Source organism: Hippocampus zosterae, chromosome 15, assembly GCF_025434085.1.
Source record: "Hippocampus zosterae strain Florida chromosome 15, ASM2543408v3, whole genome shotgun sequence".
Lineage (NCBI taxonomy): Eukaryota > Metazoa > Chordata > Actinopteri > Syngnathiformes > Syngnathidae > Hippocampus > Hippocampus zosterae.
The window spans coordinates 8,758,592-8,774,308 of record NC_067465.1 but is presented as its reverse complement, the minus strand read 5'-3'; the positions used below and the strand labels follow the sequence as shown (position 1 = coordinate 8,774,308).

General features: G+C 48.9%; 2 protein-coding genes across 5 annotated transcripts; one reads left to right on the top strand and one right to left on the bottom strand.

The window, feature by feature from the left end:
* The first annotated feature begins 131 nt into the window (after positions 1–131).
* Positions 132–3,103, top strand: ttc19 (tetratricopeptide repeat domain 19). Of its 3 annotated transcripts, none has more exons than XM_052088854.1 (11): positions 132–304; positions 962–1,068; positions 1,209–1,285; positions 1,357–1,467; positions 1,717–1,755; positions 1,817–1,873; positions 1,938–1,999; positions 2,080–2,174; positions 2,269–2,432; positions 2,653–2,815; positions 2,883–3,103. In XM_052088854.1, exons 1-11 carry the CDS (start codon positions 186–188, stop codon positions 3,044–3,046), a joined length of 1,158 nt encoding a protein of 385 aa, XP_051944814.1. In that variant the 5' UTR covers positions 132–185; the 3' UTR covers positions 3,047–3,103. The 3 variants fall into 3 exon arrangements, with proteins under 3 accessions (XP_051944814.1, XP_051944815.1, XP_051944813.1); XM_052088855.1 differs by having other exon boundaries at positions 1,814–1,873; positions 2,699–2,815; XM_052088853.1 differs by having other exon boundaries at positions 1,814–1,873.
* Position 3,104: 1 nt separating this feature from the next.
* On the bottom strand, positions 3,105–15,366 carry dhx9 (DEAH (Asp-Glu-Ala-His) box helicase 9). 2 transcript variants are annotated; one of them, XM_052088841.1, is made up of 28 exons: positions 15,241–15,366; positions 14,193–14,339; positions 13,940–14,080; positions 13,735–13,861; positions 13,169–13,320; positions 12,940–13,088; positions 12,352–12,398; positions 12,121–12,257; positions 11,716–11,805; positions 11,465–11,626; positions 10,982–11,059; positions 9,614–9,805; positions 9,277–9,418; positions 9,131–9,213; positions 8,900–9,056; positions 8,579–8,679; positions 8,291–8,504; positions 8,111–8,205; positions 6,877–6,950; positions 6,464–6,616; positions 6,240–6,400; positions 6,059–6,170; positions 5,808–5,969; positions 5,617–5,744; positions 5,165–5,394; positions 4,981–5,096; positions 3,819–4,019; positions 3,105–3,455 (listed from the first exon to the last, which is right to left on the bottom strand). In XM_052088841.1, exons 2-28 carry the CDS (start codon positions 14,295–14,297, stop codon positions 3,170–3,172), a joined length of 3,795 nt encoding a protein of 1,264 aa, XP_051944801.1. In that variant the 5' UTR covers positions 14,298–14,339; positions 15,241–15,366; the 3' UTR covers positions 3,105–3,169. The 2 variants fall into 2 exon arrangements, with proteins under 2 accessions (XP_051944801.1, XP_051944802.1); XM_052088842.1 differs by lacking the exons at positions 12,940–13,088; positions 13,169–13,320; positions 13,735–13,861; ... (1 more) ...; positions 14,193–14,339; positions 15,241–15,366 and adding an exon at positions 12,464–12,821.
* Positions 15,367–15,717: the final 351 nt, after the last annotated feature.

The following is a 15,717-nucleotide window of genomic DNA, read 5'->3' as shown; positions in this document are numbered from 1 at the left end:
CATATTCAAGTGTCAAATATTGTTTGGCTGCGGAATAAATTGTGGCAAAAACTGGTAAGTATTGACATAGTAGCGCTCACAATCAATTATTAAAGCTAACAGACGGCGTCTACTTTTTACATGAAATTGACGTTAAAGGGCGGCGATGTGGTGACGTCACTTCCGCATAGGAATGTCGTGTAAAAATGGCGGTGACTTGCGCGCAAACGTTGAAACGAGCGTGCATGTTTATGTTCGGACGTCCTGTTTTGCGGCCGAACGGCTTGTTGTCGTCGCTTTGCTTCGCGAACACTCCGCCGAGCAGGTGAGGACTAAGTACTCCCGCACCACAGTTGACGCGATCACTTCCTGTCACCTCCTCCGAACACGGAAGGTCTTTGGGCAACGTGAATTGACGTCACAGCTTGTTGTACAGTATTTAGTCGGGACGAGAATAAATTACATTCGGTTCGTTCTTTCACGAAGAAAAATGCAAAATATTGGAATAAACACACACGAATGTCTTCTGGTGCCTTGACAATATTGTTAAAAGATTCCATTACGTCATACTTACCTGTTCCTGATTTTGACATGAATTAATAAGTGTTACATTTGTGTTTTGCTCTTTTAATTCATAATGTGACATCATGTATAAAGACAAATGTGATTGGTTAAAGAAATAGTACAGATTGCTAATCTAGTATTCTGTTGCGTGCGAGACCACTGGCAGACAACATTGAAGAGGCTGAAATATTGATTGGACAGAGATAAATTGACTGATGGGAATAAACAATAACCATTTCATAGAACAAATATTCCAAGTCAATTTGTTAGATTTGGTTTTTGGTTCAGATGGCGTTTAGGCCCCCAGAGATGGATTTGCTGTCCCTGACCTTCACATCTGCGTATACTAATGGACCAGTCATCTGTTAATCACATGGTCGCCCCCGATTTGTTGCGATTGTGTTTATGGTGTATTCAGGATCACTGGAATTTGTAAAATTGCTGCTGTGACGTCACAAAGAGGAGAAGAGCGGGGAAGGAAGGATGGAAGAAGAGGCAGAGGAATATGGATAGTGCCAGCAGCAAGTAGGTGATGTCACCGAGTCAACTTGTGCAATACCTTTTTTCTTGCGCTTTATTTTCTTGTTTTTATTCTTTTTCTGAGTCTGTTCTCTTTTTTTGTTTGCTTTTCTCAACACGTCTTCTTTCCTCGTTGTCATTTTAAGTCTTTGGGTTGTTTGGCTCATCCGAGGAGCCGTCGAGCAAAGAGGAGGAGCTGATTATGCTTCTGAAGAAAGCCAAGGTAAGTGAAGTGCATCGTCGACACGTGCGCTTGCCTTATGACCTTCATCTGTCACGTGACCCGTTCTGCAGCTCAGCATGTTGAGGGGTGAGCTGGAGGCGGCGTCTTCCTTCCTACACGCCGCCGCAGCCATTGCGCATGGGGAACGCCACCGGCCTGCTATCATCTACGCGTACAGCCAGGTAGGAAAAGGTGCCAGGTGAAAGCGTGCGCCATCACAGCCCTAACGGCCAACCAAAATCGCTCTGCGGCGTCACATGAACTTCCAAGAGCAATCAGACTTTTCCGTTGTGTAGCGAGCACTCATGAGTACTTCAGGAGGAAATGACTTATCAATGAACTGCTCTTCCCAAATTGTCGACTCATTCGTGTGACGTGATGCCTTGCGAGGGGCCTTGAAATGGTGCAATCACAAAACAATGTCTCCTTAGATGGCCAACCTTGCATACGTTCAAGGTCATCTGACTCAGGTGAGTAGGCATTTGATTGGTGTGGCTTTGCTGCGATGACGTCCCGACTATCACCCAGCAGGCGGAGAAGCTCTTCAAGGCGGCCATGAGCTATATGCTGGCAGACGGGATGCCGCAGGTAAATCACCTTTCGGTCCGCTCGCCAACTTCCCGTTTTCCACTCAGCAACTTCCCTTTTCCAGGACGACAACGCCTTTGTGGAGATGTCGCTCAAACTGGCCACCATGTATGCCCAAGAGAATAAGTAAGAAAGATGCCACTCACTCACGGACGCCAAGATCAGATCACATGTGGCTTGACCGCGTGCGTGCTTGTGTGTGTGAGGGCGGAGCTGGCCGAGCACGGTTTCAGGTTCTGTTTGGAGACCCTGGAGGGCAAAGTGCAAAAACTTGAGGAGACGCCAGCAGATCAGCTGACAGGTGAACACAACTTTGACGATGCTCTTCTGTTTTTCCCTTGCTCTTCTTTTTCTTGAGGTCCTCTTTGCATTATCGTTTTTTTTTTTCTCCCCAGAGGCCGATGAGGTTCTGAGGAAGGACACTCGTCTCCTGCTGGGTCTGTGTTTGGACTCACACGCTCGCTACCTGGCGTCCAAAAAGCAACTGACACAGGCCGCTGCCCACTACCGCAAAGCTTTGGACATCTGCCAGAAGGAGCAAGGGCCGCATCACCATCAGGTAAGGGTGCACTACAACCGTGTTGCTATTTGCTTGCGGGGAGTTTTATGTGTCACTTTTTCGTTTCTTGCCGTTTGTAACACATAAGTGCAGGGGTTGCCAACTTTTTTTTGCGCCACCTATGCCCGATACTTGCTGTAGCAAGTATCGCTGACGACTCAGAAGTACTTGTACTCAAGCTGGGAAAAAAAAGGCGTGTGTGTGTATCTGTCACCGGCAGACACTGGTCCTGATGAGCGACTTGGCCACCATTTTGGATTTGCAAGGTCGCCATGACGACGCCTTGGCGCTGCTCCGTCAGGCGGTGGATACGGGCCGAGTCTCAGGACACGAGGACCTTCACGTCCTCCTGGCCAACATGGCCACCGTCCTGCTGCATGCAGGTGATTGAAAAAGAGTGGCCCAGCAGGAAGATGACGGCGACTTATCCTTGTTGGTTTGCATCCGCAGGTCGCCACGACGATGGCATTCGCATGTTCCACGAAGCCCTCGATCTGGCGCGTGAAGTCGACGACAGCAATGCTATCCGGCACATCTTGCGGGGCCTCGGCGGTGCTGCCAAAACAGCGCAGACCGACTCTGCGCGAGAGGAGGCGGAGCAACCTGTAACTTAGATGAGGGTCACAGGTCGACTTTCTGTGTGTGGAATAAAGGAGGTTGACGTGAACAAAGTTTGTGTTTGGTGATTTATTGAAGAAAAACAAGCAAAGTAGACAATTGCGTAGTGACATTTACTCTTAATAACCACCGTAGCCTCCTCGGCCACCCCACCCTCTACCTCGGTAGCCGCCTCCTCCGCCATATCCTCCTCTTTCGCCCCAATAGCCCCCTCCTCCCCCTCGGTAGCCCCCTCTTCCTCCGCCATAGCCACCTCCGCCATAGCCACCTCCACCTCTGTAACCTCCACCGCTGCCTCCTCTATATCCTCCTCCTCCTCTGTAGGGCCCACCACCTCCACCCTGGTAGCCTCTTCCTCCTCTGTCCAGGCGTCCCATCTTGGGGGGTCGAGGGCCATCGCCCATCCTGCAGAGAGACAAAGGCAGCTGCTAGCATGTAACATGTCACAACTTTGTTCAATTTTTTAAAATGGGCCTATAAACTGCCGTTTACTTCAATCTTCCAAGTTATTGTTCGGAAAAATCTATTTAAAACATTGCACCAACTATGTCTACACTCTGAGTGAGTCAATTGGCTTTTTTTAAATTTAATTTTATTCAACATTTGTTGTACAGCAGTATACTAGTTTGAAATGAATGAAAAAAAAATGTGAGCGAAATGTGCAATTACTGTATAATTATCTTTCTTGTCAGGAGAAGTGCTTCAAAACCGGCAATTTCAAGGCAATGAAAAAAAATGGCTGGCTGGCTCTCCGGCACGGTGGCTCACCTGTGGTTGGCGACGGCCAGGTTGATTCCGGCAGCAGAAGGTTTGGAAAGGTGTCGGATAAGGTTCAGCAGCCGCTGGTTGCTTTGGTCCAACTGGGAGATGTACTGTGGCTCTTTGCTCACTTCCACCACCACAGCTTCAAGCGCTGCCCGGACAGCCAGGATGTGACCTGCCGCGTCGTGAGGGAGCCTCAGCTTGATCCTGTACGCATCACATGACCCATTACATACCAGGGTGTTGGTGGGATTTGTTGCCAATTGGTGACTCGTACAATACTCAACCATAACACGGGGTAGTTTTTGTGGACTTTTTAACCAATAATCCCCAAACCACAGTCAACAGTTGGCATACAGAGGGAATTTCAAAACTAAAATGGTGCACCACTACTACCACTCAAGTGCTTGCAATTCAAAATGAAGGAGCATTAGGCACATATCAAGCCCCCCAAACAAAAAAATGGGGGACACGGCAAACTCGTCTTCCTTCACACAGAAACGTTTTGATGCTCATGGACGACTCAAGTCATTCTCGGCATTTAAAGAGAAAGGAAGCCATTTTAGACTAAAAAGTACAAACTTTGGAGTTCAGCATTCAGTATGCTCCTGGTGCTGCTGTACTTTACAGTTCTATAGATACATTTTCAAAACGGGAATGTGAGTCTTTGTCAAGCGCTTTGGTGTAGATTAAGTGCTATAAAAGTGTATTATATTTACCAATTTGATCTTTTTGTTTCATCTGCTGGAGTATGTTTTTTTCAGAAATGTGCAAAAGATATAAATCCATCCGGAACACATTCGCCGACGTCAACACAACGAGCAAATGGTCCCTTGAGTTCGAATATGTCGATATAGCTAAACACATTCTGACACATTCTTTGAGCAACCATGTTTCACTTTGAAGATTCAGCATTATCTTCACATTTCAAATTTTAAATGCCCCCACCCCCTCAAAAAAGATCAAGATAAAAATATATTACTCATAATTTATTTCCCAAGGGACTGGGAGCCACAGCGGAAGGATTAAAGAGCTACATGCGGCTCCGAAGTCACGGGTTCCTGGCCCTGACATAATAGCGGACTTCTATTGACTAGATGTTCCTACAGCACTATAAATGGCCAACTGGCTATGTGGAGGCTAGCGAGGGAGCCGCTCTGTCTCTCACCAGTCATCCAGCTCGACCACGTCTCCGTTGGAGGAGACCTTCTTGCAGGCGAAGAGCAGAAGCTGCAGCGCGCTGACCAACGTCATCCCTTTGGCGGAGATGGCTCGGGTGCGGATCTGACAAGGGCGCCGCGTCATTCGGGAGCACGCGTAATGCGAGCGCTACACGCCGAGAGAAGCCTCACCTTCTCACTGAAGACGAAGAAAGGTGAAGGGTAGACGAGGTCGTGGCTTGTGAAAGGGCAGTTGACGGAGGATTTGTGGATGAGTGCGTTGCGTCCCTCGGTGGTGAGGATCTTCCTCTTCTCCTTGTGGAAGCAAACGTTGGGATACGCGCCATACGTCAGCAGAGACACCACCACATCCAAGTTGTTGTCTGGTCCCGTTGCCGTGAACATCTGCGTCATCAGACACTCTGACACCACATGCACACACACAGGTAAATACGCCGTACCAAAATTAGGACTGCTATATTCCGTTGGCATAAAAAAAATCTTCATACAGACTCCGAACTAATACCCGTGTGGCACAAACTTAATACATCAGTAAAAGCTGAGTCCTAAATTTTCATTTTCGGCAACCAGGCACGGCGGTACTTTTATCAATGGCGGAATGGCATGCAAACCGAACCAGCGACCTTCAGGAAATCCAGAGTTGACCAGAATCTCCTTCAGCTGGACTTTAGCCTCCCAGGTCATCCGCAGGGTAGCCATGTTGAGACGTTTGTGTTCACAGAAACGGCATTCCGCCTCCTCGCCGTTAATCCTGAAACGGAGTTACCGTGAGCGGCGTGTTGTCGAGGGCAGCCGCCAGTGACGTCACACCCACCTGACTTCGTCCCAGGCCTGGAAGACGCACAAGAGCGCCACGTGGTCCGAGAAGCGGCTGCCGGCAAAGTTTCTGTGGACAAACCCCAGTCGCTTTCCCTCGCTGATGAACGGTTCTTGGAAGCAGGTCGCCGCCGAGATGGTGCACATGGCGTCTCCCACGCTAGACGCAAACACACGCGCGCGCGCACATCAAGACATGAATAAAATGGCCAGCAACAGGAAGTGGGGGGGGGGGGGGGGGTGACTGACCCAAATATGCAGCCCATGATCATCATCTTCCCCAGACGGGGCTCGATAGGCAAACGGGCCAGGATCCGTCCCAGCGGAGTCAGCTCATCGTTGGAGTCCAGCGCATCCAGTTCTGTGCGCAAACACGTGATTCTTTTGTGGCTGTGACCGTGTGTGTGACAACATGTGTGCGGGCTCTCACCTCTGAGCGTGTGCTCAGCCTCAATGACAGCATCCAATGGCGGCGGCTCGATAGCTTTCGACAGGAAGTGACCGATGGTGCCGAGCCTCAGCAACTTAATGCTCAGGGCGACTTCGTGCAGAGGAGTCCTAAAGATCTCGGGAGTCATATGGGTCTCCAGTCTACAAACGCACACACACAGTTAAGTTATGGGGGAATAGTCATCATAGTGGACGCGGTTATACCTTTCAAAACGCGCGCGACTGCAGAGGTGAAAACTGAATCCGGCTCGGACTCGGCCAGCCCTCCCTTTCCTCTGCTCCAGGTTGGTTTTGGAGGCCCACACGGTGGCGTAGTTAGTCATGTTGTTGTGAGATGTGAACAGTTTCACCTTCTGCCTGCACACACAGAAACATACACACACGGACGGCGTCACAACATGGACTAGAGAGTCATTTAATCTTTGATTCCCAACACGACTACTGTAAAAGAATACATTATGGGTGTACTTTTGTCACTATATAGGGCAACCTGTAATCACAAGACATTGTAGCAGCTCAAATGAACGGCCACCTTCGCCATATAAGGTGCTAAATAGTAAGTGGATAAGCAGCGATTACCCCCATGGACTGTCATGGAGGGGCAAGACAGAACTTACTTGCAGGAGTCTATGACGTAGACCACGTCATTGATGGTGATGCTGGTCTCTGCGATGTTAGTGGACAAAATTACCTGCAGGGACAAGACAAGCGTGAACATTATGCACGGCCACCACACGCCGATTGCGTCTAACCACAAGTGCAGACGCAGTGACTATGGTGTCGAGATAAATTAAGATTAAGATATCCTTTATTTGTCCCGCGATGGGGAAATTACAATCAGAATTCAGAAAGGAAAACGCTGGGTAGGGAGAGGGAAAAAAAAACATGCTCGAACTATACTCTTCTGAGGATAATTTAAGTCCAGGATAAAAAAGACCCTAGCACATAAATAAGCATATGTCAGTTACAACAAGTCACAAGACATAACATGTAATAAGGGGGGAGGATGAATGGGCTGAAATGACCAGCTGCACGGTCACCGTTGCGCTCCGCATATCGAACCACGTGACAGGGCGGGGGGGAGAATCGGTGGTGCGTGTGGTTGTCCAGTTGTGTATGTGTATGCGTGTACAGGTCATAGCTCCTTCGTCAAGGTCTGCTCATCATGAAGACAGTCCCGGCTTATCAGTCCATGGCCGAGAAGGAGGGTGGTGGTGGTGGTGGGGGCCCTAGACTCCATGCGTACTTCCATCCAGGGGAAAGGCCAGATAGCATTGTTTGTTTTGGAGGGACGGCCGCCAACAATTCCAGACAGCATTGAGTATCCATGGGGAATAGATAGAGGACAAACAGGGGAGGGCCTGGCACAGAAACCTGAGGGACACCTCAAGTGACATTTTGGGTCTGTGACTTTGCACGTTGCCCAGAGCAACATACTCGGTTCTGTCAATCAAATAAGAGGTGCGCCTGTTTCGGAGAGTCCAATGGTGTGTTGCAATGGTGAGGAGGAAGTGGTGGTTAACTCATTCAATCCCAAAGACGTATTTAAACGTCTTTTCAGACTTGGTCCAGAATTGGCTGGTACTAAATGAGTTAACTATGGGGAAGGCTGCCGTTAGCTCCAGGCGGATGAGTAGGGATGGGGAGCCAGGGCCGAACTAGGGTTATTTCTATACTATGGTCAGGACGGAACCCCTGGAAAATACTGACTGAACCACTAACGGAATCACTTTCATCAAAGTTGGGGAGTATTTCATCAATCCCTCTCATGTGAAAATTCTACAAAGACAACAGCCACTTGTCTCGCAAGATGCCAGACACTGTGCTGCCACCCGATGTGATGTCACCAACCTTCCTGATGTTTTCCGGCACAGGCTCAAACACCAGCCTTTGCTCCTCTCGGGGTATCTGGGAGTGAAGTGGGAGGATCCGATAACGGCTTCTGCCTGTAAACAAAGGACAGGAGCACAATCGCACGTCAACAAAATTACGATTGACGACTTCCCACGCTGCCGTGTGACCTTTACTTACTGAAGTGGGGGTTGTACTCCAGGTGGCGCTGCATGGCGTAAATGAGATTCCAGCCGGGCAAGAAGATGAGGACAGCCCCCGAAACCTGCAGCGTCTCGATGTACTTGAGGAGAGCCTCCACCAGCTCAAAGGACATCTCCTTCTCGTTCAACTGCGCCATGGAGCGCTTGGTATCCACCGAGTAGTCGGGCCCGCAAATCAGGTTACAGTTGACCTGCAAGGTCATTGGCGGTTCGGCGTCAGCCGTGCGGTGACGAGGTGGCCGCCGGCGCCCGTGGGCATACTTACGTCGTCGTCTCCGCCGCCCTCCTCATCTTTGTCTCTTTTCTTGCGCTCTAGCGGAGGTGGCACAAAGTTGGTCATCTGGATGCAGTCCTCCAGGAAGTACTCTGCACAGTGGACAACACAATAAAATCCGGGCAGGAACCAATGGCAAAGTTGTCCAACAGCACTTTTGCAAATAGGCGCCTGTCCGTTGGCAGTCGTGTTGTACACATACTGTATCAACGAGGATGTGCTTTGAACGATGGAAGCTGCTCGAATGAATTGATTTTGTCCTTGTCGTTATTTGAATCGTTCTGATAAATCGTCGAATGGCTCCCCCCCTACCTTGCACGGAAAAGGTGCGTCCGAACACCTCGATGATGGGGCAGTTGAAGAAATACTCTTGGAACATGGTGGTGTCGATCGTAGCTGACATGAGGATGACGCGGATCTGCGGGAAGGCCTGGACCACATCCCTGAGGACCACCATCAGGAAATCCGTCTGGAGACGCACATCGGGACAAAAAGGTGAGCGAGGCAAAACAGGGCGCGGGGTCGCAAATGGCAGCGGCTCACGTTGATGTCTCTCTCGTGGATCTCATCCACAATGACGTGGCTGATTCCTCGAATTCCCGCCTCCAGTTTTCTCAGGAGTACGCCTGAAGGAGAAGGCAAACGTCATACAGCGCCGCCCGAGTGGTAGAGGACGCCGCCATACGTACCGATGGTGCAGAAAAGGATGCTGCCGTGGGGGCGGGGCAGGATGGACTCAAAGCGGACGCTGTAGCCGCAGCTCTGACCCAGATCTTCCGCCCTCTCCATGGCCACGCGCTCTGCCACCGACACAGCGCTGATGCGTCTGGGCTGAACACCACAACAAAAGATGAAAAAGACTGAAAGAAAATTTCATTCTCAAAGTGCATTTTTTGAAATAAGATAAAGACAAGCTTTTTTCAACAAACTACTTTGAAAAGGAATATAAACACATGGCCACAAAACCCATTCTTAAGATTTCTAACATTGTCTAACGCTCCATGTATCGCGTGCGTCTGGTGTTACCTGTGTGACCACGATGTTGCAGTCAGAGGCTTTGCCCGCCTTGATGAAGCGGTCCAGGATGTACTGAGGGACCTGAGTGGTCTTCCCGCAGCCAGTCGCTCCTCTGATGATCACGACGGAGTTGTTGTCCACCGCAGACATGATTTCTTCCTCAAACTGCTTGACGGGTAGCTGCTCGCGCTCGCTAAGCATCTGCGCACAAAGAACGTGTGTTCATATATCCCTCTCAGACACAAGGTGAAATGTTAAAGAAATTGGGGGTGTGGGGGTCGGGGGGGTTACAATATGTGTCATCCTTGTGCTATTCTACTGCTCGCCTCATCAAAAATGTTGCATTTGCACCATTTCACAAACATTTTTCGGACAGGTGAGAGCTTCCACAAGGAGCAAACCATACCAAAGAGTGTCCTGGACATGGGCTCAGAAGTCATTAAGATGGACTGCTTTTCCCTAATTTGATGTCGTTTTGGACCAGATTTCTCTGTGTGATCTCTCACAACCTTTTTCTGAAATCAACTGTCTCAAACTTGGGCCTTAAACTGGACAGTGATTTCAAACTCGATCGGCAAATTGGTGCCGTTGTTAAATCAAGCTTCTTTCACCTTAGACAGCTGGCCAAAATAAAACCTCTCCTCTCACATGAACACTTTGAGACAGTAATTCATGCCTTTGTCACATCCCGGCTGGATTACTGCAATGCCCTGTACTTTGGAGTCAGCCAGTCCTCCATTAAGCGCCTTCAGCTGGTCCAGAATGCCGCTGCTCGCCTCTTGACTGGTACTCGTAAGAGGGTGTATATAAGTCCTACTTTGGCATCCCTTCACTGGCTCCCCATTCATTTTAGAGTTATTTTCAAGATCCTCCTCTTTGTTTTCAAATCTCTGAATAATCTCGCACCACCTTACCTCTCTGAGCTCATCCGCCCCTACAGTCCTGCCCGGCGCCTCAAGTCTGTGGACCAATCTTTGTTAGAGGTACCAAGAGCTAAACTGAGGCTAAGAGGGGATCGAGCCTTTTCTGTTGCGGGTCCCTCTCTCTGGAATGACCTCCCACTGAACATTCGGCAAGCCTCCTCGCTGCCCATCTTTAAAGCCCTCCTCAAAACTCACTTGTATTCTTTGGCGTTCGACTCAGCATGATTTGTCCTTGATTTTACTGCTTGGTGCTTTCCACCGCCTTTATTACCGATTCGTCTTACTGTTTATTGTGTATGTTAAATTGCTCCATGTACAGCACTTTGTATGCAGCGATGGCTGTTCGAAAGTGCTCTATAAATAATGTTGACTTGACTTGACCTTTTTGCACAGAGAACAGGAAGTACATTTGTCGCTAAATTCCAATACGCTAATTATGGTTAGGCCCAGGTACCTTGAGAAGGTCGCTGTCGTGCTCCAGCCGCTCCGTCATCTCATGCTGAAGGTCCATACTGATCTGCTCTGGAGTACACTGCAACAAACAGGAAGCGACATTATGAATCGAATCTGTGACAACAACCGGACGGCATTTCTTCTAATATCCTACTGTAGCGTGCTCGGTCCGCAATCATGAAAACAAATGCAAGGCGTATACATTTTCTCATGGCTAGTAAATTAATGCCGTTACGATGCTCACGTCCAACAAATTGTGTTAGTAGCACAAAGCTATTAAGCTGTATGTCATAGCCATCAAATACAAGTTCCAAAGTTTGCCTTGAAGCCATTTGAGCACTTATTTGTTTCACGCTCATTTTTATTCACAATTTAGAGCACAAGTTTGATGTCAAATAAGTGGGGTGAATTCTCTTATTAGTACATGGACCTGACATAGGACATGGGGGATATCGAATCAACACTCAGTCGGCGGCTTACTCACAAAGGCCAGCGGCCCCTCATCGATGTTGCTGCTGGTCCAGGGATTCCAGTTGACCTGTGGGGGCGACCACGGAACCACGCCCGCGCCAGTCTGCCGCTGAGACGGCTCAAACGCCGCCATCTTGGCTGGAACCAACGACACAGATTCGCCGGGATTTGCGGGCTGGACAGGAAGTGATCATTAGTAGCAAATAGAGGAAGATCGCCTATGGGGAGGTTGGGGGGAGGGGGGGGGGGTTCCAGGTGACTCACAGGTGGTGGGATTTGTACTCCAAGCTCCCCGATGACGACGCTGAGCTGCTGTTGGAGGTCAGGAGACACCAGCACATCAAAGACTTCCAGCTAGAGATGGAAACAACACGCACCACACACGCACAAGGTCAGAGCAGGAGTGGTGAAATGAAATCTCTAGTTCCAAATTGAAAAGTTGTCAAGATCAGCTGTCCTTTTTTCTAAAAAAAAAAAAATTAAACTAGCCGCACTCAGTTTGTAGACAAGCGAGAGTAACCAAAGCAAATCAGCGCGGACATAAATAGTCATACGAATTTTTTTGTTTTTCTAAATTGTATTTCAAACTAAATGGCGACAAATGCAGAACTTTCTGCCCATGAAAGGCCCCGGCAGCCCTTGATAAGTGGTGACTGTGTGTCGGCGTACACTTTCTCCTTCCTTCTTCTTGGTGACTCCCGAGTAAGCCTCGAAAATGCCTAAGTGGTACAGCTGGCGCACCAGAGACAAGGCGCACGACTGGGCCGCCAGCTTCTTGTTGGAGCCGTGCTCACGCGCAGTCACGCCTGCAGGAAGCGCACACACGTGTCACTGTCCGGCCTTTGCCGTTTGACGAAGAACACTTCCACACGCGGCCCAAGGGAGAGTGTGAGGTCTTACGGCGGCCAAGTTGTCGGACGAACAGCTGCATCTCGGCAATGAAGCTCCTGCACGCACATGCCCAAACATTAATTAGAGTGTCATCTGCCAGACAAGCTGTCAGACAACTCACCTGACTGTGTTTACTTGTGTGTGTTTTTCTGCCGGACTTGAGCTTTAAAGGGCAGGCCTGTCGGGGGAATGGCCTGTCCGGGGGAGGGTGTCGAGGGGCGGGAGGAATGAGGGGCCGGGGGTGGCCGGCGGACTCAGCGTCATCAGAACAGATTTCAAAACGCCACCAGAACGCTTTAGCACTTCTAAAGCCATTCTCGTGTTTTCCCTTATGGTTCTGATGACGGCGGGCCGCTGACATCCATGACCTCACAGCCGTCCGGCAGAAAAACACACGCTCGCTAGAGAGGTCAAAGGTCACCAGAAGCGGACGAGTAGCAACGCTGGAACGGTGGATCAGAACTGGGGCCGGTGCACCGTGGTTCTTAAAGAACTTCAGTGACGACCTGAAGGACCACGTGAGGCCCCGAAGATGTTTTCAGAGTGCGGATGCTACTCGTCCGTCTGGACTTTGCGTTCAGAGGTTCCACTGCAGACCTGTTGTGGTCCGGCCCCACTTGGCTGTATTTATAGTCTGCGCTGGTCTTCTCCTTCTGGAAGAACTGGTTGAGACGGGCTTTGGCGTTCTCAAGAGTCCAGTTGCCATGAAGACTGGCGTTCAGGTCCACCTCCTCTGACTCCAGAGTCTGCGGGCGACAAAGAAGCCGAGCAGACAGCTCAGCTTGTCTTGTTGCCGTCACAGTGGAGCAAGTGAGCGTCAACCTACAGCATGAGCTTCCTGTTCATCCCGCCTGGCGTAGTACTCCTTCAGGTTGGCGCCACGCTCCCAAACAGCTTCAGGTGCAGGTCCAGGTCCTCCGCCGCCACCTGAGAAGCCCCCTTCAGGTATCCCTGGTGCTGAACTGGCTGCTATCTCGTCTGCAATGCACACACAAAACGTGCTAGAGACTACTCGGTCTGGCTCGTACAGTGGAAAGCCTTCAAAGAATATTTACTAGCAAATTTTGTGAGTTGTAGAGGTGCAGCAATTAATCAAACACTATTTTGAGCATCAATTCCTGGTTTAGGGTCGTTGAACAATTTGTCAAAAGGCTCAAATGTAAACATCCTGCGACGTTCTTTCAAAATAAGACATTTGCAAAACATCTGCCTCTACCTCGGAAAGCCACGATCAACATTTTTGCCGATTTGCTGACGGTTGTTGAAACGTCCGTTTATGAGCTGTTACTCTAACATTAAATTTGAATAAAATGTAGGCAATGTTTGTTTTGTTTCTGAACGTCATTTGATTCAAATGACAAAGCCGCGACATGATGGCATTATCTTTATTACCATGTTCCGCCTTTACCACCAGGTGAGGAGGCAGTGGCCCACCGGTCGGCAGATTTCCAAACAAGGCTTTGGCTCCTACGTCGGTCTGATCGGTGCCTGGCATGTCCATGTGCCTGGCCATGCCCACCTGCCGGGAGAAAAACACCCATTTACATAACAAATATTAACGTTTTTGTGACATGTGGTGTGCTGCCACGTTACTCACCCCAAGGGCCGGCACCTCTGCGGCATTCATTTCTCCCATTCGAACCAGATAGTTGACAAAGTCACGAGCGGCGTTGGACTGAGCATCCTTCTTGTTGGTGGAGTTGCCCATGCCGGTGTAGTTGAAGCCATCCACACGCACCTGCGGCAGATGCACACGCCACATATGAGTAGAGCATGCGGTGAGGATAGAGTCTGTCCTGGTTTGAGTGTGTGTGTGTGTGTCAGTAACATCCGTCTGTAGATGAACACACCTCACACATGAATCGGTTTTTGGTCCCAGCGGCTCGGATGTCATAGTTCGGGGTTAACTTTTTTTTCCCACACCAGGCATAAAGGAAGTTCTTGATGTCCGCCATAGCAAACCGGAGGGAGCGTCCTTTCCTTGTGCAGCAGCAACACTGCCCAAGCACAAAACAAACAACGACTTTATTTTCATCACTTTGTGTTGAAGTGAAAGGTTTTACAACACCACAACAAAGATCACAATTCAAACTGCATTACTATTAGGAGCCTTATGGTCCTTCATTGCAGATCCTAACAATCTCGATTAAATTCACAATAGTACAGTAGTCAGAAAAATATAACTGTCGATGGGAGGCTTTGTTGCGACTGGCGAGCACTTTGAGCCAAAACGTACTCGTCAACGGGGGAGTGAGCGTCCGACGAAATTGGATGCTAATGTACTGACCAAATACAGATTTAAGGGACATTAACTACGGTAAACTGGCAAGAATGCCAATATCCGCTAAGGCAAATTAGCGCCACCTAATGCGTCCAATGGTCGCAGCAGCACTTGAACAACTAAATGAACACCACAGATATAAATGGCAATGGCACTCATGGACGCACACTGGAAAATGCACAAAATTATAATTAAAAAAAACAAAACTGCGCCACAAGAATTGCTTCACAACCTGCTCGTCGCGCGGGTCACTCTCTTCTTGCTCGAATGCAAAGCCAAGAGTCAGTTGTCATCTACCTACGAATTGTAAGAACAGCAAGCTAGCATCTTGGCTTTCTTAGCAATTGTGTTTCATTTGATAGTTTTAGCTGCGACCATAACACATCCAAACATGTCCTGCTCGCACCCATTTCCACACATTTGGCATGCAATTGCTTAATTGAATTGATGAGCTTCGAACGACTTCAATGAATGAACTCAAACAAAAGAATTATAGCGGGTTAGTCCCTTTGCAGATAGCCTGTCACGCGCGACTCTTTGCTGCTTGTCGCGTCTACTTTCCATCGTTGAACGTCAGGGGCGAGTTACAGCTTGTTTCCAAAGGGTTTATGACTCACGTTTAGTGCTGCTGCTCCTGCGCGTAAAGATCAAATGTGGAGCAGGTGAGTACAGTATTGTCGACAAAGCTCTTTCGGTCTCTCCCGATGCTGCTGAATGCTGATGCTCTCATCTTCTTCGGCTTCGTCTTGATTTCACGGGCATTTTTCGTGCATTGCTGCCATCTACTGGTTGGGTGCTCATGATGATGATCACACACACGTCAGAGACCAACTGTTTAATGGTGCAGTGCTCAAACATTTTACACTACATTTTACACTACTAGTAATACCTAAAAAGGTTTGATACCCAAAGAGCTACCATTATTTTAAAAAAAACATTCAAATATCAAAGCCAAGGTTTTTTTCTCCTGTAAAATGTATTGCATATTTTTGTTAGCCACTGTAATATATAATGCAGTTTGACCAATGACTTGTAGAATGTAAAAAAAAATAATAACTGTACTTTAGTCATGATTTAGTTCAAAGGAATTGCTT

Excerpts from the sequence above, each read along its gene's own strand:
- ttc19 (XM_052088853.1), top strand. The coding sequence starts at position 186 with ATGGCGGTGACTTGCGCGCAAACGTTGAAACGAGCGTGCATGTTTATG. Across the intron at positions 1,874-1,937 it reads TGGCAGACGGGATGCCGCAG|GACGACAACGCCTTTGTGGA; the intron begins GTAAATCACCTT and ends TCCCTTTTCCAG. Across the intron at positions 2,175-2,268 it reads GCCAGCAGATCAGCTGACAG|AGGCCGATGAGGTTCTGAGG; the intron begins GTGAACACAACT and ends TTTTCTCCCCAG.
- dhx9 (XM_052088841.1), bottom strand. The coding sequence starts at position 14,297 with ATGGCGGACATCAAGAACTTCCTTTATGCCTGGTGTGGGAAAAAAAAG. Across the intron at positions 8,680-8,899 it reads ACGCACCTTTTCCGTGCAAG|AGTACTTCCTGGAGGACTGC; the intron begins GTAGGGGGGGAG and ends TCCACTGTGCAG. Across the intron at positions 6,401-6,463 it reads AGTCGCGCGCGTTTTGAAAG|ACTGGAGACCCATATGACTC; the intron begins GTATAACCGCGT and ends GTGCGTTTGTAG.